Source organism: Muscardinus avellanarius, assembly GCF_963383645.1.
Source record: "Muscardinus avellanarius genome assembly, chromosome: 21".
Lineage (NCBI taxonomy): Eukaryota > Metazoa > Chordata > Mammalia > Rodentia > Gliridae > Muscardinus > Muscardinus avellanarius.
In genome coordinates this window covers 7,234,518-7,260,206 of record NC_137807.1, presented here as the reverse complement: position 1 = coordinate 7,260,206, position 25,689 = coordinate 7,234,518, and the positions used below count along the sequence as shown (strand labels likewise).

Below are 25,689 nucleotides of genomic sequence, written 5' to 3'. Positions count from 1 at the left end.
TTTTAAATTCTGCCTAAGTATGAAAGCTTGCTTTTATTAGCAATTAATACAGCTCTTATTAGCAATCAATATAGACCTGATCCCCATCAATTCCCATTAAACTGGAGAGTTACTATGTGATCTCATATTTGCTTTTCTTCCTAAGAATTTGTTTGTGTACTCAAATCTTAAATTAACTCCTTTCAGGCTCTTTTTGTGGCTTTTTGCTATTGTATTTATTGGAACTTTATACAGATAAAATTCTATTATTTCCAATTATAAGGAACTATCTTTTTCATGAATTTTATAGCAGATATTGCTTGACAGAAGCAAACTGGACTTTGGAAACCTTTTGGTTTTACTGAGTAGTTAAATGATGCTCTGGTAATTTATCTGTACTGTAATGTGATTGGCAATGTCCTTAGACATTTTTAACATTTAATCTTTTCACAGGTGATAGATTATACTTACCGAGTTGGTCAAATAGCCTTCATTTTGTCAAGGTAAGTTTTTTTTTTCTTTTCTTCCTAGTAGAGTATAGACACTTATTATTCCTGTGTCCTTTATTTTCATTTTTTTTTTTTTTTTTAGTACTGAAGGTTGAACCCAGGGGCATATTACCTCTGAGCTACATCCCCAGCCTGATTTTATTCTTTATTTTGAAACAGGGTCTCACTAAGCTTGAAGGGCCTCACTCCTCCTGTCTCAGCCTCCCAAATACTGGGATTATAAGCATGCACCACCACGCCTGGCTTCATTGTCATTCTTAAATTTTTACAGATCTTTAGTGAGTAGGAAGCAACAAATATATGCAACAAATATTTTTCCACATAGACTAGGGAAGCAGTTTGATGTTACTGAGTTGGGTTTTAGTCCCAGCTCTGCCATTAGCTTTATGTGACCTTAAGTTAATTCCTTTATATCTTTGAACCTCTAATTACTGTTCCTTTTATTCCCTCCTTCCCTCCCTCTTGCTTCCCTTCCCTTCTCTTCTCTCCCTTTTCTTCTCTTCACTTCTCTTCTCTGTTCCCCTTCCCTTCCTTCCTCCCCTTCCCTTCTCCTTCCTTCCTTCCTTCCTTCCTTCCTTCCTTCCTTCCTTCCTCCTTGCAGTTGAACCCAGTGGCATTCTACCACTGAGTTATACCTGCAGTCTTTTTTATTTTGAAACAGGTCTCACTAAGTTACCCCATGTTGGACTCAAATGTGCATCCTCCTGTCTCAGCCCCCCAGGTACTGGGATTACAGGCGTGTACCACTGTGCCCACCTCATTTCTCTTTCTTTTGTCATAAAGAGTTGTAATCGAAGGTCTTCAAGATCTCACCCCTGTTTCAAAATAAAGAATAAAATAGGGCTGGAGATGTAGCTTGGAGATAGAATATCCCTGGGTTCAATACTGAGTAACACACACACACACAAAATACAGAGGGTTTGTATCAGACCTAAAGTGGCAGTCAAATCAGTGTTAGTTTTATTTTTTTATTTTTTGTGGCACTGGGGATTTGAACCCAGAGGCATTCTACCTTTGAGCTACAGCCCCAGCTCTATTTTATTTATTTGGAAACAGGATCTTACTAGATTGATTAGAGTCACAGTACTTGCTAAGGCTGTTCTTAAACCTGTGATCCTCCTGTCTCAGCCTCCCAAGTACTGGGAATATAGGTGTACTCCACCAAGCATGGCTCAGGGATAGTTTTAGACTTTGTAACTTGCTTCGCAATCTCCAAGGAGTTGGCTGTATTTAGTTGGATAAATAGCTGACTTGCTTTTATTTGTTTGCTATAAAATAGGGATAGGGGTATAGCTAAGAAGTAGAATGCCTTGAGTTTATTCCCCAGTATCCCCCAATAAAGAACAACAATAATAAAAAAAAAAATGAGGGCCAGGCTTGGTGATATACATACACTTTATCCCAGTACTTGAGAGGCTGAGACAGAAACATCACAGGTTGGAAGCCAGCCTCAGCAATTTAGCAAGACTTAGGAACCTAGAGAGACCCTGTTTCAAAATAAAGAATATTAGCCGGGCGTGGTGGCACACGCTTGTAATCCCGTGCTTGGGAGGCGGAGACAGGAGGATCACGCAGGTTCTAAGCCAGCCGCACAGGTTCGAAGCCAGCCACGCTGGCTTAAGAGACCCTGTTTCCAAATAAAAAGTATAAAATAGGTCTGGGAGTGTATCCTGGAGGTAAAAGGGTTTTCACAAACCCCAGTACCACCAAAATAAACAAACAAACAAACAAACAAATAAATAAATAAATAAGTAGGGCTAGGAGTGGAGTCTGGAGGTAGAATGTCCTGAATTCAATCCCTAGTACAAGAGGGGGCAGAGGAGAGAAAGAAAAAACTAAATAAAAATTTAAAACAGAAAAAATATATAATTATTTTGTGCCCCATAGGTCCACATCTAGAACAGAAAACATGTACTCATACAAGTGTATGTACACACACATTTACACAGCAGATATTCATACAAGTAGGTTGAAAAAAATACATGTCCATCAATGAATGGGTATATAAATAAATTTATTTATTTATTTTTGCAGTACTGGGGATTGAACCCAGGGGCATTCTACCTCTGAGCTTATACCCCCAGCCCTATTTATTATTATTATTATCATTATCATTATTATTTTGGTGGTACTGGGGTTCCTGGAAACACTTCTACCTCCAGGATACACTCCCAGACCTATTTTTATATTTTTTTATTTGGAAACAGGGTCTCTTAAGCCAGCAAGGCTGGCTTCGAACCTGCACGATCCTCCTGTCTCCGCCTCCCAAGCACGGGGATTACAAGCGTGCGCCACCACGCCCAGCACTTTTTATTCATTATTTTGAAGGAAAGTCTCACTAAGTTGCGGAAGACCTCAGTAAGTAGCTGAGGCTGTCTACCAACCTCAATCCTCCTGTCTCAGCTTCCCAAATACAGGGATTATAAGCATGTGCTACCATGCCCGGCTACATACATAAATTATAGTATATACACACAATGAAAAACTAATCAGCCATAAATGGAATGAAGTACAAATACATGCTATAAAATGGATGAACCTTGAAAACATGCAGAGTCAGAGAAAAAAAATACTGTATAATTGCTCTTATAGGAAATAGTTGGAATAGATAAATCCATGGAAACTAAACAGAAATTCATTGTGGTTGCCAGGGAAAAGGAAAGAAAAATGGAGAGAAAGTACTTAGTGATGGTTTCTTGTTTTTGTTTTTTTTGTGTGTGGTACTGGGGGTGGAACCTAGGGGCTTTTCTACCTCTGGGCTATACTCCCAGTCCTTTTTTTACACTTTATTTGGAAGCATGGTTTCACTTAGTTGCTGAGAGCCTCACTAAGTAGTTGAGGCTGGCTTCAAACCTGTGCGATTCTCCTGTCTCAGCCTCCTAAGCACTGGGATTACAAGTGTGCCCCACCACACCTGGCTATAAGCCTTATTTTTATTCTCTATTTTGAAACAGGGTCTCACTAAGTTGAGGAGGGCCTCACTAAGTAGCTGAGGCTGGCTGGGAACCTGCCATCTTTCTGTCTCAGCCTCCCAAGTATTGTGCCACCATGCCTAGATTACTTTGGTTTTATTTATTTATTTATTGCAGTACTGGGGATGGAACCCAGGAGCATTCTACCTCTAAGCTACATCCCTGGCCCTATTTTTTATATTTTTTCCCCTTTATTTTTTTGTGGTACTGGGAGTGGAACCCAGGGGTTTTTCTACCTTTAGGCTATACTTCCAGACCTATTTTATACTTTATTTGGAAATAGGGTCTCACTAAGTAGCTGAGGCTGGCTCTGAACCTGTGTGATCCTCCTGTCTCAGCCTCCCAAGGACTGGGATTACAAGCATGCGCCACCCCGGCTTTATTCTTTATTTTTGAAACAGGGTCTCACTGAGTTGCAAAGGGCCTTACTAAGTAACTGAGCTTGTCCCCGAATCAGGATCCTCCTGTCTCAGCCTCCCAATGCTGATTACAAGTATGCACTGCCATGCCTGGCATTACTTTGCTTTTTTTAAAATTTATTTATTTATTTATTTATTTATTTTGGAGGTACTGAGGGTGGAACCCAGAGGCTTTCTACCTCCGGATTATACTCCCAGACCCATTTTATATTTTCTTTGGAAACAGGGTCTCACTAAGTTGCTGAGAGTCTCACTAAGCAGCTGAGGCTGGCTTCAAACCTGCGCGATCCTCCTGTCTCAGCCTCCCAAGTGCAGGGATTACAAGCATGCGCCACCATGCCTGGCTACTTTGCTTTTTTAAAAAATTATTTTATTGAGCCAGGAGTGGTGGTGCACATCTGTAATCCCAGTACTTGGGAGGCTGAGGCGGGAGGATCTTGGTTTGTGACTCAGCTACTTAGTGAATGAAAGGTTGAACTAGGAGTGTTGGGGCTTGGGGAGACAGTGAAGGAGGCAAAGCAGATAACAGAAATCTACCTTAATCTGAAAGAATTCGGTACCTTCAGGGTTAGGGGCGAGTTCAGCGGGCTGAAAAAGGGATCAAAGAGCCATCTGTCTGGAGAGTTGCAAGTAGTCTGGATTGGCCCGCTGAGTAGCCCACATGGCAGAGCAGAAGGACTTCTGTTTTTAATCCGCTCTTTTGGGAGGTGGGACTAAGCATGGGAGTGCTGGCCACCTGTAGTCTGACTATCTCAAGTATGTCTCTCCGCACTTGGAGTCTTGAGATATCTCAGCTTCCAGGGTTCCACCTCCTGTCCCCGCAGTGGTCACTTGAGGGAGGAGAGGGACATGATTTATCAGTGAGACCCTCAGTTAGTGAGACCTTCTTTCAAGTAAAAAATAAAAAATCGGGCTGGGGGTGTAGCTCGGTGGTAGATTGCCCCTGGGTTCAATCTTCAGTACTGTACTCCCAGGGACTTGACCCAGTGGGGGAGTGGCGGTGGCAGAGATATCACACCATAGGAGAACGCCCAACCTGGCACCCCCCCATGGTCTAAAGCAGCCTCGATTGACTCCCTGGGTCTGAGACTCTGCCATACAACCCAGTAAAGGAGTAGTGGGGACTGAGATACCACAGACTCGAGATCCAGAGCACCTTAAGTGAAGTCGTAGTGACCCAAGGAAAGAACCCAGAGAAGGCACAAACTTCCGAAATCATGGGAAAGAGGAATAACAATGGAGCAATGAATGCCCACAACCTCACAACATCAGAACCTGAAATAAAACAGAAATTCAGAGATTTCTAGAAGATCAAATCAGGAAAATAACTGTAGAAATAATAGAGGTATTTCGAAAAGAATTCAGAGAAAGCCAAAAAGAAATAAAGGATGCAATTAATGAAGTAAAGGCCTCAATTCAAAGTACAAACAACCGACTAGACCACATGGAGAATAGAATCTCGCTCTTAGAAGATGATCATTCAAAAAATGAACACATAGTTTCTAATTTAGAAAAAAATATCCAACAGCAGGAATCTGACATTGAAGAAATATGGGCTCATTTTAAGAGAGCTAACCTAAGAATAATTGGAATAGAGGAGGGAAAAGAAGGTAAAACCAAAGGGATCAACAATCTCTTCAAGGAAGTAATAGCAGAAAATTTTCCAAACATAGAGCAAGAGGTCGATATACAGGTCCAGGAAACTTATAGAACTCCCTTAGACAGGATCAGAGAAGAGGATCCCCATGCCACATAATTGTCAAAATGACCAATGTGGAAGCCAAGCAGAGAATCTTAAAGGCAACAAAAACAAAGGGCCAAGTGACATTCAGAGGCAAACCAATTAGAATCACTCCAGACTTCCCAAACTAAGTCATGAAAGCCAGAAGGGCTTGGAGTAACATATTCCAAACTCTGAAAGAAAACAACTTCCAGCCAAAAATTTCCTACCCAGCAAAACTTTCTATCAAATTAGATGGGTAAATAAGAAACTTCCATGACAAACAGAAACTGAAGGAATTTATGTCTTCAAAACCAGCGCTAGAGAAAATACTCAAAGAGATTAACTACAGAGAAGAAATAGGTAACACACACCAGAACCAGAGAAACAAGATTTTCCATCCAACAGACAACTAAGATTGGTTATCTGTGGAGATTCATTATTTATGTTAGTCTTTTACCTATCTCTAAATTGTATTGTTTTTATTGTTGCTAATTTTTAGGATTTCTAGTTGGAATATTAATATACCTTCAGATATAGCATTTGGAAATATTTTATCCCATTCTATCAGTAACTTTTAACTCTGTTTTCATTATCTTTGGATATACAATATGCTCTTATTTTTTAGGGAGTTTGTTTACCCTTTTGTTGCCTGTGCCATTGAAATCATATCCAAGAAATCCCTGCCAATTTCAATGTTGTGAGGTTTTATGACCCAGATTTTCTTCTAAAAGTTTATAGTCTTAAGATTTATATTTAGGTCTTTTATCTATTTTGAGTTAATATTTGTATATGTGTTAGGTAAGGGTCCAATTTTATTCTTTTTCATGTAATTATTATTTTTCAAAAATATTTAGTTAAAAGATAATTATTTCCTCCACCAAATGTTCGTGGAAACCTTGTCAAAAATAACTTGACAATATATGGAAGAATTTATCTCTATGCTTTTATTTAACGCCAATGGTTTATATATCTGCCTTTAGAACAGTACTACACTGTTTCAATTATTGTAGCTTTATATGGTTTGAAATCAGAAAATATACATCTTCTAGCTTTGTTCTTCTTCGAGATCGTTTTGGGTATCTAGAGTCCATATTCCATATTAGGATAGATTTTTTGTGAAAAATAAATAAATAAATATATGATAGTTCCACCTTAAAAAAGAAAAAGAAAGAAATATTCTCTGGTAAGAAAGAAAGCAAAAAGAAATATTGAAATGTTATCTTTAAGTCATCAAAAGCTTGGTATCAGACAAATGAAACTGTTATGTGAGATTATCAACGTTAATATTGGATAAATTGCTATAATACTAGATGTCAACCACTAAGCCAAGCATGGGAAGGAGGGATGGGGAGAGAATGGGGTGGGGATCGGGTAGGGGTTAACTGGGCGATGTGTGCATGTATGTCTACAAAAGTATTATTTTTATCCCATTATGATGTATGAATACAGTGCACCAATAAAATAAATAAAAAATTAAATAAATTAAAAAATAAAAATAAATAATTTTTTAAAAAATAAAAAATAAAAAGAATAAGTTGAGCTAGGCATGGTGTGCACAATTGTAATTCAAGTACTTGGAAGATTGAGACAGGAAAATTGTAGGTTCGTGGGCCAACCTCAGCTATTTAGTGAGGCCAACCTCAGCTATTTAGCTATTTCATAAAGAGTTTCTTAGTGAAACTCTTTTTCAAAATAAAGGAAAAAGCCAGGCGTGGTGGCGCACGCTTGTAATCCCCACGCTTGGGAGGCTGAGACAGGAGGATCACACAGGTTCAGAGCCAGCCTCAGCTACTTAGTGAGGCTCTCAGCAACTTAGACCCTGTCTCCAAATAAAATAGAAAATAGGTCTGGGAGTATAGCCCGGAGGTAGAAAGCCTCTGGGTTCCACCCCCAGTACCACCAAAAATAAAAAAAAAATAAATAAATAAAAGAAAAAATAAACAGGACGTGGTGGCGCACGCTTGTAATACCAGCATTTGGGAAGCTGAGATGGGAGGATCTTCAGTTTGAAGATAGCCTCAGCCACTACTTAGTGAGGCCCTTTGCAATTCAGTGAGACCCTGTTTCATATTTATTTATTTACTTATTTACTTATTTATTTATTTTTGATGGTACTGGGGTTCCTGGAGGCCCTTCTAACTCCGGGCTACACTCCCAGACATATCTTATATATTTTTTTTAAATTTGGAAACAGGGTCTCTTAAGCCAGTGCGGCTGGCTTCAAACCTGTGCCATCCTCCTGTCTTTGCCTCCCAAGCGCGGGGATTACAAGCGTGCGCCACCACGCTGGGCAAGACCCTGTTTCAAAATAAAGAATAAAAAATAGGGCTGGGACTGTAGCTCGGAAGTAGAATGCCCCTATGTTCTATCCCGAGTACCAAAAAAAATAATAAAAAAATAAAAATAAATAAAAAAAATAGGCTGAGGGTATAGCTTGGTGGTAGATTGCCTGTGGGTTCTATCCCCAGTACCGCAAAAAAACAGAAAAGCAAACAATAACAGGAGCTGGGCGTGGTGGCGCACGCTTGTAATCCCAGCATTTGGGAGGCTGAGACTGGAGGATCGCAGTTTGTGGACAGCCTCAGCTACTCAGTAAGGCTCTCTGCATCTTAGTGAGACACTGTTTCAAAATAAAGAATAAAAAATAGGGCAGGGGGTGTAGCTCGGAGGTCAAATGCCCCTGGGTTCCATCCTCAGACCCGCATAAAAAATAAAAAATAACAGGAGGATCACAGGTTCAAATCCAGCCTTGACAATTTAGTGAGGCTCTCAGCAACTTATTCAGACCTTGTTTCCAAATAAGAAATCAAGACTGGGGTGTAACTCTGGGATAGAATGCACCTGGGTTTCATCCCCAGTACCACAAATAAACTTTAAATAAAATAAAATTAACAAAATAATAACAAGGCCTGAGGTTGTAGCTCAGAGGTAGAATGCTTCTGGATTCAATAATTCTCATTACCAAAACAACAAAAACCATTAGCTACTAAATTCATTTTCTACTGTACTTCCTAGAAACTAGGAAATAAAGATACTGAAGGTATTCAAGATGTATTACCATTTCTTCCTTCCTCCCTCTCTTTTTTTTCTTTCCTTCTTTTATTTTCTTATCCTTTTGGGGATACTGGGGTTAAACCCAAGTGCATTTTACCTCAGAACTACACCCCCATTGACTTTAAAATTTCTTTCTTTCTTTCTTTCTTTCTTTTTTTTTTTTTTTTTTTTTTTGTGGTACTGGAGATGGAACCCGGGGGCATTTTACCTCCAGACTACACCCCTAACCAGATTTTTTATTCTTTATTTTGAAACAGGGTCTCACTACATTGCAGAGGGCCTCATTAACTAGCTGAGGTTGGCCACGAACCCAGATTCTCCTGCCAGGCTCCCAAGAACTGTGATTACTAGTGTGCGCCACTATGCTGGGCTTTGTTTTTCAGTACTGGGATGGAACCCAGGGGCATTCTACCTCCAAGCTACACCCCCAGACCTATTTATTTATTTATTTATTTAGTACTGGGGGTGGAACCCAGAGGCTTTCTACCTCCAGGCTATACTCCCAGACTTTTTAAATATTTTATTTGGAAACAGGGTCTCACTAAGTTGCTGAGAGCCTCACTAAGTAGCTGAGGCTGGTTTTGAACCTGTGTGATCCTCCTGTCTCAGCCTCCCAAGCGTGGGGATTACAAGTGTGTGCCACCACGCCCTGCTCCCAGCCCTATTTTTTATTTTTTATTATGAAACAGGGTCTCACTGAGTTGCAAAGGGCCTCCTCAGTAAGCAGCTGAGGCTGTCCGCGAACCACGATCCTCCTCTCTCAGCCTCCCAAATGCTAGGATTACATGTGTGTGCCACAACACCCGCCCCACCTTTTAAATTTTGAAACAGGGTCTTGTTAAGTTACTAAAGGTGTCTCTTAAGTTGTTAGGCTGGTGTCAAACCTGAGATCCTCCTTTCTCAGCCTCTCAAGTACTGAGATTCCAGCCATATAACACTGTGCCTGTGTTTTCAGGTTTCCTTGAAAAATTAATGTATATATGATTGTGGAAATTGGTGAAGGGATGTAATTGGGCATGGGAAGAGAATACTCTACAAAAAGGGATAGGGCAGGAAAAATTCTGAATATTAGGACAAAATATTTTTTCTCCCAGTGCAATACCTCTGCTATTGATGACACCTGTGTTCTGTGTGGGCAATGCCAGAGAATGCTTCCGAAACTTCAGCCAGAGCCACAGGTAAGGAGGAGTGAATCCTATCATTTCCATCTTTAGACCACACTTGATCTTTTCTCTAATAGAACTGGAGAAAGACGTTCTACACACCTTGTGGCCAAGGTGCTTGTATGGAAATGTACTATAGAACAAAGGATAGTCAAGGCTAAAAATATGTAAGTAAGAACATAACATAAATACAAAATTATATGTCTATGGAAAGGAGAAAATCTTACAGGCAAGAGTTAGTAAAATAATAAGTGTAATTACACACTAACAGGGTCTTTAGCTGGGTGTGGTGGTGCATGCTTGTAATCCCAGTAGTTGAGAGCCTGAGACAGGAGGATCGCGGGTTTAAGGACAGCTTCAGCAAGTAGTGAGACTTTCATTAACTTAGTGAGACCCTGTTTCAAAATAAAGAATATTAGCCGGGTGCGGTGGCACAATCTTGTAATCCCCACGCTTGGGAGGCTGAGACAGGAGGATCTCACAGGTTCGAAGCCAGCCTCAGCTACTTAGTGAGGCTCTCAGCAACTTAGTGAGACCCTGTTTCTAAATAAAATATAAAATAGGTCTGGGAGTATAGCCTGGAGGTAGAAAGCCTCTGGGTTCGACCCCCAGTACCACAAAAAATATAAAGAAAGAAAGAATAAAAAATAGGGCTGAGAGCATAGTTCAGAGGTACCTTGGTTCAATTCCCAGTACTGCAAAAAATAGAAATAAAGGCCGGGCGTGGTGGCACACACTTATAATCCCCGCGCTTGGGAGGCGGAGACAGGAGGATCACGCAGGTTCGAAGTCAGCCGTGCTGGCCTAAGAGACCATTTCCAAATAAAAGATATAAAATAAGTCTGGGAGTGTAGCCCGGAGGTAGAGGGGCTTCCAGGAACCCCAGTACCAAAAAATAAAAAAATAAAAAATACATAAATAAATGCAGTTCGCAGGCAGCCTCAGTTACTTAATTAGGCCCTTTGCAACTCAGTGAGACTTTGTTTCAAAATAAAGAATAAAAAATTGGGCTGGAGTGTATGTAGGTTGGAGATAGAATGCCCCTGGGTTCCATCCCCAGTACCTCAAAAACAAAACAAAACACTGAATAAGTAAAAGGACTTGAGTAGGAGGTTACTTCAAAGGTAGAAAGTCCCTGGGTTCAATACCCAGTACCACAAAAACATAACAAAAACAGATGTAAAATAGGAGGTACTCAGTGCAACAGAAGTTAGTGAGTGCCAGTCGTGGTGGCACGCACCTATAAAGCTGATACTTGGGAGATTGAGACAGGAGGCGCACAGGAGGCCTCGCTAAGTGGATGAGGCTGGTTGGTAACCTGCGATTCTCCTGTCTCAGCCTCCCAAGTACTGGGATTACAGGTGTACGCCACCACACACAGTACTCTTGGCAATTTTTTTTTCTTCCTAGGTGTATCATGATGCACTCACCACCATTAGCCATGGCTGAACATCTGCCTTCTGACAACACATCTGTCTGCAGCACACTTTATGTTTATGGTATTGCCATTTTCCTGGCCAGCTTTTTACTCAGCCTCCTCACTATTATGGTACGTTACCACTCTACCTGGCTTTGTGAAAATTGGGAGGACTAGAGGGGACAGGCCAGTAATCCCAAGCATGACCTAGGAAAGACAAGGTGGGAAGGCACTTCCTATGCTCCTATGCACTAAGAAAGTGGCAAAGAGGTTTTGTTTTTTTCTCTTTCTTTTGTGGTACAGGGGATGGAACCCAGGGCGTTCTGTCTCTAAGCTGAGCTACTGCATCCCAACCTGACTTATATTCTTTATTTTAACAGGGTCTCACCAAGTTGCAGAGGGCCTCACTAAATAGCTGAGGCTGACCATGAACCACAATCCTCCTGTCTCAGCCTCCCAAGTACTGGGATTACAGGTGTGGGCCACCATGCCCAGATAAGGGATCTTAACAATGTAATTACCACCTCAGATTTTTGGACTTCCTAAAATCAAATAATGAATTGGAAAAAAAGTTTGTACTTATGTGAAAATTATAGTCGCTCTAGAATTACCATATGTTTTGTTGCATCCTATGGAGGCCCAGACCAAAAACCCTTATATAGAACAATATATTGGACATAGGACATTGTTTGATTTAATTTTTGAAATAATGAAAGTGTTCTTAATGTTTTCGGCTATAAGTTTGCATTTATGCTGTCTAACAGGTTAAAGTGGCTTGTGCAGTTTTCATGTACTCATTTGATAATACCAGAATGATGTAAAATTAATCAGCCAAGTGATAGTAAGTTATATATGCATAAATCCCCAGTACAAAAGCAGTAAGCTAGTATTCCTTTTTATTTGCCGTATCTACCTACTTTTAGTATCATTTTCTCCTCTTGTTATCGTTGTTAGTATTAGTATTATTTTGTACTGAGGAGAGAACCCAGGAGGATTCTACCTCTGAGCTACAACTCCAACACCCTATTTTTTTTTTTTTTTTTTTTTTTTGGTACTGGGGATTGAACCCAGGGGCATTCTACCTCCAGGATATACCCCCCAGCCCTATTTTTTAGTCTGTTTGTTTGTTTGTTTGTTTGTTTATTTATTACAGTACTGGGGATGGAATCTAGGGGCATTATACTTCTGAGCTACACCCCCCAGCCCTAGTTTTAATTTTTGTTTTTGTTTTTGGTGGTTCTGAGAGTAGAATCCAGGGCCTTTCTACCTCTGGGATATACTCCCAGACCTATTTTATATTTTATTTGGAAAGAGGGTCTCAACTAAGTTGCTGAGAGCCTCACTAAGTGTTGAGGCTGGCTTCGAACCTGTGCGATCCTCCTGTCTCAGCCTCCCAAGCACGGGGATTACGAGCGTGTGCCACCATGCCTGGCTTTACTTTTTTTTTTATTTTTGAAACAGGGTTTCACAGAGACCTGTTGCGAAGGGCCTCGCTAAATAGCTGAGGTTGTCTGTGAACCGCAATCCTCTGGTCTCCGCCTCCAAAATGATGGGATTACAAAAGTGTGCCACCACACCTGGCTTTCCAACACCTTATTTTATTTTTTATTTTAAAATAGGGTCTTACTGAGTTGCAGAGGGCCTCACTAAGTTGCAGAGGCTCTCCTGCAATCTTTAATCCTCCAATCTCAGCTTTCCAAGTACTGGGATTACAAGCATGCACCACCATTCTCTTCTAATCTAATTGAGGAATTACAAGCTAGCTATCTACAGACAAAATTATTCCTATGGTGTTTTGTTTTGTTTTGTTTTGTTTTTGCTAACACCTGTGGACCAGGTAGAAGTATGGGACATTTCCTTTCACAGTTCAAACATAAGCTATAGAGATAGCTTAGCTCAAATCAACAACTTTGTAAGTAATGACTACTTTATATTAAAATGGTATTGATCTGGGTGTGGTGGCACATGCTTATAATCTCAGTACTCTGAGATGGGAGAATCACAGGTTCACAGCCAGCCTCAGCAACTTAGTCCCTCCATAACTTAGGTCTCACATAGTGAGACCCTGTTTTAAAATAAATGAATAAGCCAGACGTGGTAGTGCACGCTTGTAATCCCAGTATTCGAGAGGCTGAGACTGGAGGATCATGGTTCTCGGACAGCCTCAGCTATTTAGTGAGGCCCTCTGCAACTTAGTGAGACCAGGTTTCAAAATAAAAGAATAAAAAATAGGGCAGGGGGTGTAGCTCGGAGGTCAAATGCCCCCGGGTTCCATCTCCAAACCCGCAAAAAATAAAATAAAAGGAAAGAAAAGAATAGAAGCTAGGCATCATGGTGCACACTTGTAATCCCAGTACTTGGGAGGCTGACAGGAGGATTGCAGGTTTGCAGCCAGCCTCAGCTACTTAGTGAGGCCCTCTGCAACTTAGTGAGACCCTGTTTAGTACTTCAATAAATAAATAAATAAATACATAAAATAGGGCTAAAGGTGTAGCTTGGAGGTAGAATACCCCTGGATTCTATCCCCAGTACCCACCTTCCTTCCCCCCCACACACAAAATGGCACTGATGGCTTACCTTTGGAACTGGTTGAAAATAGAGATAGGTTTCTCAAAGCCTGTAATCCTGAAGATTCTTGTATGCTTGTTTGCTTATTTACTTACTTTGTGGTACTAGGGATTTAATTCTGACACTGAGCTATATATCCATAGCCCTTCTTATTTTTTATTTTGAGACAGGGTTTTGGTCCGTTGCCATGGTTAGCTTGGAATTGATATTCAGTTATCTCAACCTCCCAAGTACTAGGAGGTTGTGTGCCCAGCTCTGTTTGCTTCTTTAGAACAGCCAGGGCTGAGCTGGGTATGGTGGCACACACCGATTATCCCAGTATCTGTGAGGTTGAGGCAAAAGAATCGCAGATTCCAGGCCAGCCTCCACAATTTAGCAAGTCCCTCAGCAACTTAGTGAGACTCATTTTCTTTTTCTTTTCTTTCTTTTTCTTTTTTTTTTGGGGGGGTCTGGGAATGGGACCCAGGGGCATTCAACCTCTGAGCTACTCCCCTGCCCTATTTTTTATTCTTTATTTTGAAACCGGGTCTCACTGAGTTGCAGAGGGCCTCACTAAGCAGCTGAGGCTGGCCACAAACCGCCATCCTCTGGTCTCAGCCTCCCAAATGGAGACTCATTTTCCTTCTTTCTCTCTCTTTTTTTTTTTTTTTTTTTTTTTTTTTTTTGTTGTTGTTGTTGTACTGGGGTTCCTGGAAGCCCTTCTACCTCCGGGCTAAACTTCCAGACCTATTTTTACATTTTTTAGTTGGAAACAGGGTCTCCTAAACCAGCATGCGCAGCTGGCTTTGAACCTGCATGATCCTCCTGGGAGACTCATTTTCAAAATAAAAACATAAAGCTGGGCATGGTGGTGCACACCTGTGACCTCAGTACTTGGCAGGCTGGTTAGAGGACAGCCTCAGAAAGTGGTGAGACTCTCGTCAACCTAGTGAGACTGTTTCAAAACAAAAATAAAAATTAGGGCCCTGATTTCAATCTCTGGTGCCACAAAAAAAGAGGAATTTAAAAAATAAAAAGGACTAGGAATGTAGCTCAGAGGTAGAACATCTATGAGTTCAATCCCCAGCAGTACACGCATGTGTGCAAGCGTGCACACACAAACACACACATACTTGGACTTCTGAATTTATTTGTATTTCTTTTATTAGTTAAAAATTTTCCAGCTAGCTTACAAATGGAAGGGAAAACAATCTATTTTCTTTTTTTTTTTTTTTTTTTTTTTTTTTGCAGGTCTGGGGATGGAACCTAGGGGAATTTGACCTCCGAGCCACACCCCCTGCCCTATTTTTATTCTTTATTTTGAAATAGGGTCTCACTAAGTTGCGGAGGGCCTAAGTAGCTGAGGCTGTCTGCGAACCGCGATCCTCCGGTTTCAGCCTCCCAAATGCTCGGATTGCAAGCGTGTGCCACCACACCTGGCTGAAAACAATCTATTTTCTATTTAAAACAAGAAGAGACTTTCTAAAACTTTTAGAGTGGAATTTAAGCTTAGCCATTGTATTGAAGTATTTCAATGTATTAAACATAGAAAGAACAATCTCTAATTTTTTTTTTTTTTTTGCCATACTGGGATGGAACCCACAGGCATTTTCCCTCTGAGCTACTCCCCCAGCCCTGTTTTTATTCTTTAGTTTGAAGCAGAGTTACACTAAGTTGCTGAGGGCCTCACTAAGTAGCTGAGGCTGGCCCCAAACCTGTGATCCTTCTGTCTCAGCCTCCCAAGTATGGGGATCACAAGCGTGCGCCACCATGCCCGACTCTAAAAAATATTTAAAAGAGGGTCAGGTTATAGTTTACTTTTAACTTCTCATGTATGGTGTGCATAGCCTGGGGGATGGGAGTACCTGAGTGTTGTTGTAAGGCTCATGTCTTGAACATGACAACCACAAGTTTGGCTATTATCTGTCCATGTCCTTGGTCAAATTTACTCTGAGTAATTTTCTCTCAGAAGAAAGCCTGATCTCAGATAGAAAAGACAGGATAATGGTCTTTTCTGCTGAGATGCTTAGAGAATGAGCCTTCTAAAATGATGGGAAGCCAAGCATGATGGCACACGCTTGTCATCCCAGCATTTGGGGGGCTGAGACAGGAGGATCGTGGTTTGCAGCCAGCCTCAGCTACTTAGTGAGGCCCTTTGCAACTCAGTGAGACCCTGTTTCAAAATAAAGAATAAAAAATAGGGCTGGGGATGTTGCTTAGAGGTAGAATGCCCCTGGGTTCTACCCCAATACCGCAAATAAATAATTTTAACAAAAAATAAATGAAATGATGATGGGAAATTTTACTAAACCTTAGGCAAACTCAATACTGCTATACTCATATTTAGGTCTTACTCATTCAAGCCCGAACCTTGTGTAAGAAGTTTATGACATCGACTGGATTTCTGGGGAGTGAACAGTGGGCAGTGATTCACACTATGGAACAGCGAATGCGCTTTTACCCAGTGGCCTTCTTATGCTGCTGGGGCCCAGGTGGGTATCTTAACAAGAAGGGGTGGGCAATCAAGAGGGCAACCATTGGGTTCTGATAAAGCAAAGTCATCTTACCAAGGAAGATGACTACAAATTCCTGTCCAGTTTGTGAAATTTATGTTGGCTCCACCATATTTCCAGTTTTCCCTGACCCTGTCCACTTCTTTTTTCTTCTTATATTTTAGAAGTTAAGATAATTAGGCATGAGATGCAGCCTGATAAGAGGGGATATGACAGAAATCAGATATTAACACCTGCACTTCATAATATACAAATTGGTAGTGAGGATTGAATAATGTTTATGAAAGAACTTGGTAATTTCTTTTTTTTTTTTTCTTTTTTGGTGGTACCAGGGGTGGAACCCAGGGGCTTTCTACCTCCGGGCTATACTTCCAGACCTATTTTATACTTTATTTGGAAACAGGGTCTCACTAAGTTGCCGAGAGCCTCACTAAGTAGCTAAGGCTGGCTTCGAACCTGCGCAATCCTCCTGTCTCAGCCTCCCGAACACAGGGATTATAAGCGTGTGCCACCACCCCCAGCTAGAACTTGGTAAATTTTGAAATGCTAAGTAGTGTAAATATCTTCTGCTGAGTACAGTGTACACTCCTATAATTCCAACTACTTGGGAGGCTGAGGAAAGAGAATCTCAAGCTGAAGCCCAGCCTGGGTAATGTAAGAAGACCCTGTCTCAAAATTTAAAAAAAGTCCTGGGAGCAGGGCATGGTGGTGCACGCTTGTAATCTCAGCATTTGGGAGGCTGAGACACAAGTATCACGGTTCATGGACAGCCTCCGCTACTTAGTGGGTCCCTTTGCAACTCAGTGACACACTGTTTCAAAATAAAGATTAAAAAATAGGGCTGGGGGTATAGCTTGGAGGTAGAATGCCCTGTATTCCATCCCTAGTACTGCAAAAAATAAATAAAAATAAAAAGTGCTGGGGAAGTAGTAGTAGTGGTAAATTGCCACTGGGTTCAGTCATTATTTATAGAAAACAATATTATCTTACTGTGTCATATTTTGCTACCATTACCACACTGATAATCTACAAAGTTTAATCAGTAAGGACTAGAAGTCAGTAGCCTGTTGTTTAGAAAAGTGGCTAATTTTGCTACTGGTTACCTACATACTTATAGTTTCCTTTTTAAAGTCATGCTCATAGCCGGACGTGGTGGTACATGCTTGTAATCCCAGGATTCGGGAGGCTGAGACCAGAGGATCGCAGTTCATGGAAAGCCTCAGTTACCTAGTGAGGCCCTCTGCAATTCAGTGAGACCCTGTTTCAAAATATAGAATAAAAAAATAGGGCAGGGAGTAGAGCTCGGAGGTCAAATGCCTCTGGGTTCCATCCCCAGACCCACAATAAATAAACAAACAAATAAACTCGTGATCAGGTATGAGTTAAGGAACTTTATGCTTCAGGTAGTGAGAACTAACAACATGACTTACACATTGTGTTTACAGCTGTCATGCTGATAATCATAAAGCTGACCAAGTTGCAGGACACCACGTTACACATGGGCCTCTCTGTTCTCCAGGTAAGACCGTCATGATCCAGAATCTCTGATCATGGCTATTTATCCTATTCTCTTACACTGCTGGTTCTCCATAAGCACAAATTTTCCCCCTCTGGATATTTTTTTCTATGTTACAAAAGAGAACATGTATTATTTAATGCCCAGTTATAAAGAAGGTATAAATTTCCTCATAGCCAAAATAAATGCTATAGTAAGAGTGCTGCTGTGCACTCCAGAACATATGTATCTCTAGTCAAATTCATTTTGTTGATGTGTTTTTAAGAGATGAGCAATAAAAGCCAGGCATGGTGGCATACCTGTAATCCCAGCACTTAGCAGACTGGGAAAGGAAGATGGAAGGTTTAAGGACAGCCTCAACAACTTAGCAAGGCCCTTAGCAACTTAGAGAGATGCTGTTTCAAACTTAAAAATAAAGCCAGGCATGGTGGTACACACTTGTAATTCCAGTACTTGGGAGGCTAAGACAGGAGTATCTCAGGTTTGTGGCTAGCCTCAGCAACTTAGTGAGGCCCTTTACAACTTAATGAGACCCTGTTTCAAAATAAAAGAATAAAATAGAACTGGGTTTAGCTCAGAAGTAGAATGACCATGAGTTTCATTCCTAATATCACACACACACACACACACACACACACACACACACACACACACACAATCAGGTGTGGTGGCACACACCTGGAATTCCAGTACTTAGGAGGCTGAGTCAGGAGGCTCACAGGTTCAATTACAGCCTTAGGAAGTGGTAAGACTCTCAACCTAGCAAAGCCCTGTTTCAAATAAAAATAAAATAGGACTGGGGGGTAGCTCAGAGGGAGCTAGGCGTGGTGGTGCCTCCTAGAACCCCAGGACCTGGCAGACCGAGACAGCAAGATCTCAGGTGTGAAGACAGTCTCAGTAAGTAGTGAGACTCTTATCAACTTAGATCCTGTTTCAAAAATAAAAATTAAAAGGGGGGCTGGGAATGTAGCTCAGAGGTAAGATGCCACTGGGTTCAATCCCCAGTATCACAAAAGAAAAAATAATAAAATTAATAATAAAATAGCAATGCTTAGTACAGAGAGAGAGAGAGAGAGAGAGAGAGAGAGAGAGAGAGGAGAGAGAGAATGAGAATTAATATTAAAAAAAAACAGTAAGATCTATTCTTATGAAACATTGGTAGTGATGACTCTTTTCAATCCAGAATAAACTGAATGGGTTAAATTGGCTTTTTCAGTGAATGAATGGGGTGAAGGTAATAGAATGATTTTCCCTTTCCCTCCTTTAGCAGATTGAAGGACTTCTTGGACTATCCAACTATGCTGATAATGCAATTTTCTCAGAAATTGACCAATAAAAAATGGCAGCCAGAGCTGGGCGTGGTGGGCACGCTTGTAATCCCCGCGCTTGGGAGGCTGAGACAGGAGGATCACACAGGTTCGAAGCCAGCCTCAGCGCCGGGCGTGACGCACACTTGTAATCCCAGTATTTGAGAGGCTGAGACCTGGAGGATCACGGTTCGCGGACAGCCTCAGCTACTTAGTGAGGCCCTCTGCAACTCAGTGAGACCCGGTTTCAAAATAAAGAATATAAAATAGGGCAGGGGGTATAGCTCGGAGGTCAAATGCTCCTGAGTTCCATCCCCAGACCCACAAAAAAAAAAAAAAAAAAAAAAAGCCAACCTCAGCTACTTAGTGAGGCTCTCAGCAATTTAGTGAGACCCTGTTTCCAAATAAAGTATAAAATAGGTCTGGGAGTAAGCCCGGAGGTAGAAAGCCCCTGGGTTCCAACCCCAGTATCACACACACACACACAAAATGGCAGCCAGGTGTGGTGGTGCACGCTTGTAATCCCAGGACTTGGGAGGCTGAGACAGGAGGATCATGGTTTGAGGCCAGCCTCATCTACTTAGTAAGGTCCCCTGCAACTTAGTGAGACCTTGTTTCAAAATAAACCATTAAAAAATAGTGCTAGGGCCAGGCCTGGTGTCACACCTTTGTAATCCCAGCATTCGGGAGGCTGAGACAGGAGGATTGCAGTTCGTGGACAGCCTCAACTACTTAGGCCCTTTGAAACTCAGTGAGACCCTGTTTCAAAATAAAGAATAAAAAATGGGGCTGGAGCTATAGCTCAGAGGTAGAATTCACTGGGTTCTAGCCCCAGTACCGCAAAAAAAAAGCTCTGGTGGTGTAGGTGTAGCTCGGAGGTAGAATGCCCCTGGGTTCCATTCCCAGTACCACAAAATGAATGAATGAATGAATGAATGAATGAATGAACGAACGAACGCCACTTCCTTGTCCTTATGTATATACTAAGAAATATAACCAAGTCTCAGTCATTTATGTTCGGGTACAGTATTAATAGTAAGTCCAAGAAGAGCTAGAAAAATATGAAAGATAGATACCAGACCTTGATGTTTGAGATAGGAGAAATGTAACCATTCTTCATACATGAGGGTTGTGGGCTTATTCCTGGATCTCTGCAAACCTGAAGAGTGAGCCTCCATTGCCCTGCATCTCCTCCAGGCTCTGACAGCAACATCCCAGGGTCTGCTCAACTGTGGAATATACAGCTGGACGCAGCATAGGTTCCAGCAGCTAAAGCAAGAAGCTCAACGTGACGCAGATACCCAGACACCATTGTTATGTTCACAGAAGAGAGTCTACAGCAGGAGCCTAGGCCCGCTAAAGCCTACCGTTGCTTTTGCTACTAGCTCCTCTACCATTCTTTGAAATTTCAGTACTGGAACATCCAAAAACAGGAATTATTTCACACTCATGGACTGGGAAGAATGTTAGGGAACCACATCCTGCATCTTTTCTAGCCATGCTCTGGATTACAGAAGTGAAAAGGAATATGGAGCCATGTTAGTAGCTATTCTAAGTGAATTGGGAAGAAACTCTTGTTATTTTCTGTTCAGAGAAATAAAGCCACTTTTCATCTAAGAGAGAGAATCAGATTACTTTGATGATACTAGATTTGTCTGAATCTCTTCTGAAAAAAATAAATCTTGGGTTATTATTTCTGTGTGTCATATCGAGGCTCCATGGTTACAGGGGAATTGGGGGACCCACAACAGCGTGCTCAGGTCTTGCCATTGTTGTCATACTCTCTTAGTGTTATGGATAGATATGGCGTGTCCCCTAAAGAGCTAATGTATTAATGTTCCCAGTTAATATCACTAATAAGAGTTGTAATCTCATCAGCAGATAAATCTCTCATGATGGATTTATTGGGTAGTAACCTGGCAGGTGGGGTGCAACAGGCTCTGGGCATGTGGCACTGGGACTGCATGTATCTTTAAGTCCCCTTGCTGGTTCTCGCTCCCGCTTCTGTGTGAGAGCAGAGCACTTGCCTTTCCTCTCTGCTCCTACTGCGCCACACCCTGGGCTCTGCTTGCACTGGTTTGGTTTGTTTTGTTTAGTTTGGTTTGGTTTGGTTGGACCCAGCGGCACTTTACCTCCAAGCTATACCCCTGGACCTTTTTTATTTTTTTGGTTTATGTTTTTGGTGGTGGTCCTAGAGATTGAACTACATCTTCAGCTATATTTTTTATTTTGAAACAGGGTCTCACTAAATTGCTAAGGCTGGTCTTGAACCTGTAGTTCTCTTGTCTCAGCCTCTCAAGTACTGAGATTACAAGCATGCACCACCATGCCTGGCTTTGCTCTGTTTCTTTTTAAGGTTGACTTTGGTTAAATCACTCATTTGGGCATCTGTTTATTGGTCAACATTTATTGGACATCTGCAGTGAGCTGTGCCCTCAGAACTAAGTAAGATGCCAACCTGCTACTCCATGCTATCAGGATCTAGTAGGGAGCCGGGCAAAGTGGTATGCACCTGTAATCCCAGTACTTGGGAGGCTGAGACAGGAGGATTTAAAGTTTGAGACTCTTAGCCACTAGTGAGACCCTGTTTCAAAACAAAAATTTTTAAAAAGGCTTGGGCTGGGGGTATTGTTGCAGGAGACTTAGTCTTCCCCTCTTCAGTTTCCCCCTAATTCCTGAGACAGGATTTCCAGAGGCAAAAATCAGAGACAGGTTTGTTTGTTTATTTACTGGTAAATGGCTCAGTTGACAAACTCAAGGAACTGAGCTTCGAACAAAGGGCTCACATGATTTTTTATACCCTTGGTTTCTCACTTTGGAGAGGGGAGGAGTAAGTTTGAAATTTATTATACTAACAAGGCGCTTAAGTTACATACCATCCCCCATCTCTCTCCAGTCTTTTTTTTTTGGGGGGCGGGTACTGGGGGTGGAACCCAGCTAATACCTCCAGACCGATTTTATATTTTATTTGGAAACAGGATTTCACTAAGTTACCTAAGGCCTCACTAAGCTGCAGAGGCTGGCCTTGAACCAGTGATCCTCCTGTCTCAGCCTACCAAGTACTGGGATTACAAGCATGGGCCACTATGCCCAGCTTTCTCTCTCCATGTCTCTTGTTTACATGATGAAGAGCTCCTGGATCATGACTCTGGGTTGTCTTAAGGCACATCTCCCTGACCTTTCAGAAGGGTCTGCTTGCTTGCTTGCTTAGTCGTGGGCAACTAGGTACATGGCTTGGGAAACTCTTACTCTTTCCCATTTTAGGTCTAAACTCCTGAAAATATTTCTAAGGCTCTTAATGAGTGTTCAGTATAGCTCAGAGGTAGAATGTCCCTGGTTTCAATCCCCAGTAACACACACACACACACACACACACACACACACACACACACACACGACATCCAACACCACTACCACCCAAAGTAGGGAAAAGGCACTTTAATTCATAATGACTACAGAGTAGTCAGGTTTTAACAGAGGTCAGCATCTACTGGTAAAACTTTGGTTTTAGTAGAGTCTGAGAAAGAAGCCATGTTCTGAGTAACGAGGACTTATCAAATGTCTTCCTCTTTTTTTTTTTTTTTTTTTTTTTGTGTGTGTGTGTGTGTGTGTGTGGTGGTACCTGGGATGGAACCCAGATACATTCTACCTCCAACCTATACCCAAGACCAATTATTTAATTAATTATTCTTCATTTTGAAACAGGGTCTTACTGAGTTGCAAAGCGCCTCAATAAGTAGCAAGGCTGGCCGCAAACCTCGATCCTCCTGTCTCAGCCTCCCAAATTTTTTCTTCCTTCTTTCTTTCTTTCTTTCTTTCTTTCTTTCTTTCTTCCTTTCTTTTTTCTTTTTTTTGTGTGCTACTGGGGTTCCTGGAAGCCCTTCTACCTCTGGGCTACACTCCCTATTTTATTTTATATATTTTTTTATTTGGAAACAGGGTCTCTTAAGCCAGCGCGGCTGGCTTCAAACCTGCACAATCCTCCTGTCTCTGCCTCCCAAGGGTGAGGATTACAAGTGTGCACCACCACGCCTGGCTCCTCTTGTTTTTTTTATTGAAGGAAAGGCTTATGAGAGCTGGCCTTAGTGCCTCACACTTGTAATCACAGTACTTGAGAGGCTGAAACAGGAGGATCACAGGTTCAAGGCCAGCCTCAAGATTTTTTTTTTTTCTGTGTGTGTGATACTGAGGATGGAACCCAGAGGCTTTCTACCTCCGTGCTATATTCCCAGACCTTTTTTATATTTTATTTGGAAACAGGGTCTCACTGAGTTGCTGAGAGCCTCACTAAGTAGCTGAGGCTGGCTTCGAACCCATGCAATCCTCCTGTCTCAGCCTCCCAAGCGCGAGGATTACAAGCGTGCGCCACCACGCCCGGCTAGCCTCAGGAATTTAGCAAGACCTTATGCAACTTAGCAAAACCATTTCAATAATAATTAACAATAATAATAAAAAGGGCTGGAAATGTCACTTGAAGTTCTGCAGAATGACCCTGAGTTCAGTAGTCAATAAGTAAATAAATAAAGAAATAATCACAAGGCAGTGAGCATCAATCATATTTGGGAAGGGACACGAGTTCTACCACTATAGTTTAGCTGGAGAGCAAACTCATTGATCTGTTTCCTCATGTACAATATGGAAGTTTGATTAGGAATTTGAAAAGTTTTGTTTTACATTTTGTTTTTGTTTTTACAGTTCTGGGGATAGAATCTGGGCTTCCTGTATGTGAGGCAAGTATTTTGCTACCACTCAGCTTCATTCCCAGATCTGAGAGGGATAAATTAAATCAGTGGAGCCAGGCATGGTAACACACACCTACTGTAATCTTAGTACTTGGGAGAATGAGACACAAGATGGCAGGTTTGAGGCCAGCTTCAGCAACTTAGTGAGACTTTGTTTCAAAATAAAGAATAAAGAGGGCTGGAAGTGGAGGTCAGACTAGAATGCCCTTGAGTTCAATTTTCAGAACCTCAGAAACACACACACACACACACACACACACACACACACACACACCAAAAAAAAAAAGGAAGAAAAGTAAAAAGAAAGACAATAGATGTAAAATGATTAAATGATGCCTGGCACTGAATGAATGAATGATTGATTGATTGATTGATTCACTGATTGATTGATTATTTTTGTGTAGTACTAGGGATGGAACTCTGGGGCAAGCTACCCCCAGACCTACTTCTTTTTTTTTTTTTTTTCAGTATTGAGGTTTGAACCCAGGGGCATTCTACCTCCAAGCTATACTCCCAGCCCTACTTTTTTAAAAATTCTTTATCTTGAAACAAGGTCTCACTAATTTGTGGAGGGGCCTCAGTGAGTAGCTGGGGCTGGCTTTGAAGCTCCTGTTTCAGCAATCCTCTTGTCTCAACCTCCAAAGTACTGGGATTACAAGCGTGCACCACCATGCCTGGCTCTACTTCTTTATTCTTTATTTTGAAGCAGGATCTGAATTTCTTTTCTTTCTTTTTTTTTTTTTTTTTTTTTTTTTTTTTGGTAGTACTGGGGGTGGAAACCAGAGGCTTTCTACCTCTGGGCTATACTCCCAGACCCATTTTATATTTTATTTGGAAACAGGGTCTCACCATGTTGCTGAGAGCCTCACTAAGTAGCTGAGGCTGACTTCGAACCTGGGCAATCCTCCTGTCTCAGCCTCCCAAACACGGAGATTACAAGCATACATCACCACGCTGAGCTAGATTTTTTTTTTTTTTTTTTTTTTTTTTTTTTGCGGGTCCTGGGATGGAACCCAGGGGCATTTGACCTCCAAGCTACACCCCCTGCCCTATTTTTTATTCTTTATTTTGAAACCGGGTCTCACTGAGTTCCAGAGGGCCTCACTAAGTAGCTGAGGCTGTCCGCAAACCGTGATCCTCTAGTCTCAGCCTCCCGAATGCTGGGATTACAAGCATGAGCCACCACGCCTGGCTCTAGAGCTCGATAATTTTAATATTTCATTTGCTTTGTGTTCTCTTCCCAAATAAGTAACTGCTATCTCTGAGCTGATACCAAGACTGGAAAGGTTCTTTCTTATTGTCAGTCAACAAGATAGTAACTTAAGTAAACTTTTTTTTTTTTTTTTTTAAGAACTGGGGATTGAATCCAGGGGGATTCTATCTCTGGGCTATACCCTCGGGCCTATTTATGTTTTATTTGGAAACGGTCTCACCGAGTTGCAGAGGGCCTAACTAAGTAGCCAAGCAAGGCTAGCCATAAATCTCAGCCTCCCAAGTACTGGGATTAAAAGTGTGTAATCATGCTTGGCAGCCCTCGTTCTTCCTTCCTTTCTTCCTTCCTCCCTCCCTCCCTTTCTCCCTTTCTTTCTCTTTCTTCTTTCTTTCTTTCTTTCTTTCTTTCTTTCTTTCTTTCTTTTTTCTTTCTTTCTTTCTTTCATGGTACTGGGGCTGGAACCCAGGGGTATTCTACCTCTGAGCTGCACCCCTAGCCTTATTTTTTATTCCTTATTTTGAGTAAGTAGCTGAAGTGGTCAGTGAACCATGATTCTTCTGTCTCAGTTATTTTTTATTTTGAAACAAGGTCACTCGAAATTGCTGAGGCTGAGCT

At 41.6% G+C, this 25,689-nt stretch overlaps 1 protein-coding gene across 1 annotated transcript in view; it reads left to right on the top strand.

Annotated features, from left to right (window-relative positions):
- Positions 1-20,523, top strand: part of TMEM116 (transmembrane protein 116) — a gene marked incomplete at both ends in the record, with an annotated part of 49,695 nt that extends 29,172 nt beyond the window's left edge. Inside the window, 6 exons of the mRNA XM_080717758.1 lie at positions 433-482; positions 9,751-9,834; positions 11,230-11,368; positions 16,131-16,275; positions 17,742-17,815; positions 20,317-20,523. Coding sequence (XP_080573884.1) covers positions 433-482; positions 9,751-9,834; positions 11,230-11,368; positions 16,131-16,275; positions 17,742-17,815; positions 20,317-20,523 — 699 coding nt within the window. The remainder of the gene's footprint in view (positions 1-432; positions 483-9,750; positions 9,835-11,229; positions 11,369-16,130; positions 16,276-17,741; positions 17,816-20,316) is intronic.
- Positions 20,524-25,689: the final 5,166 nt, after the last annotated feature.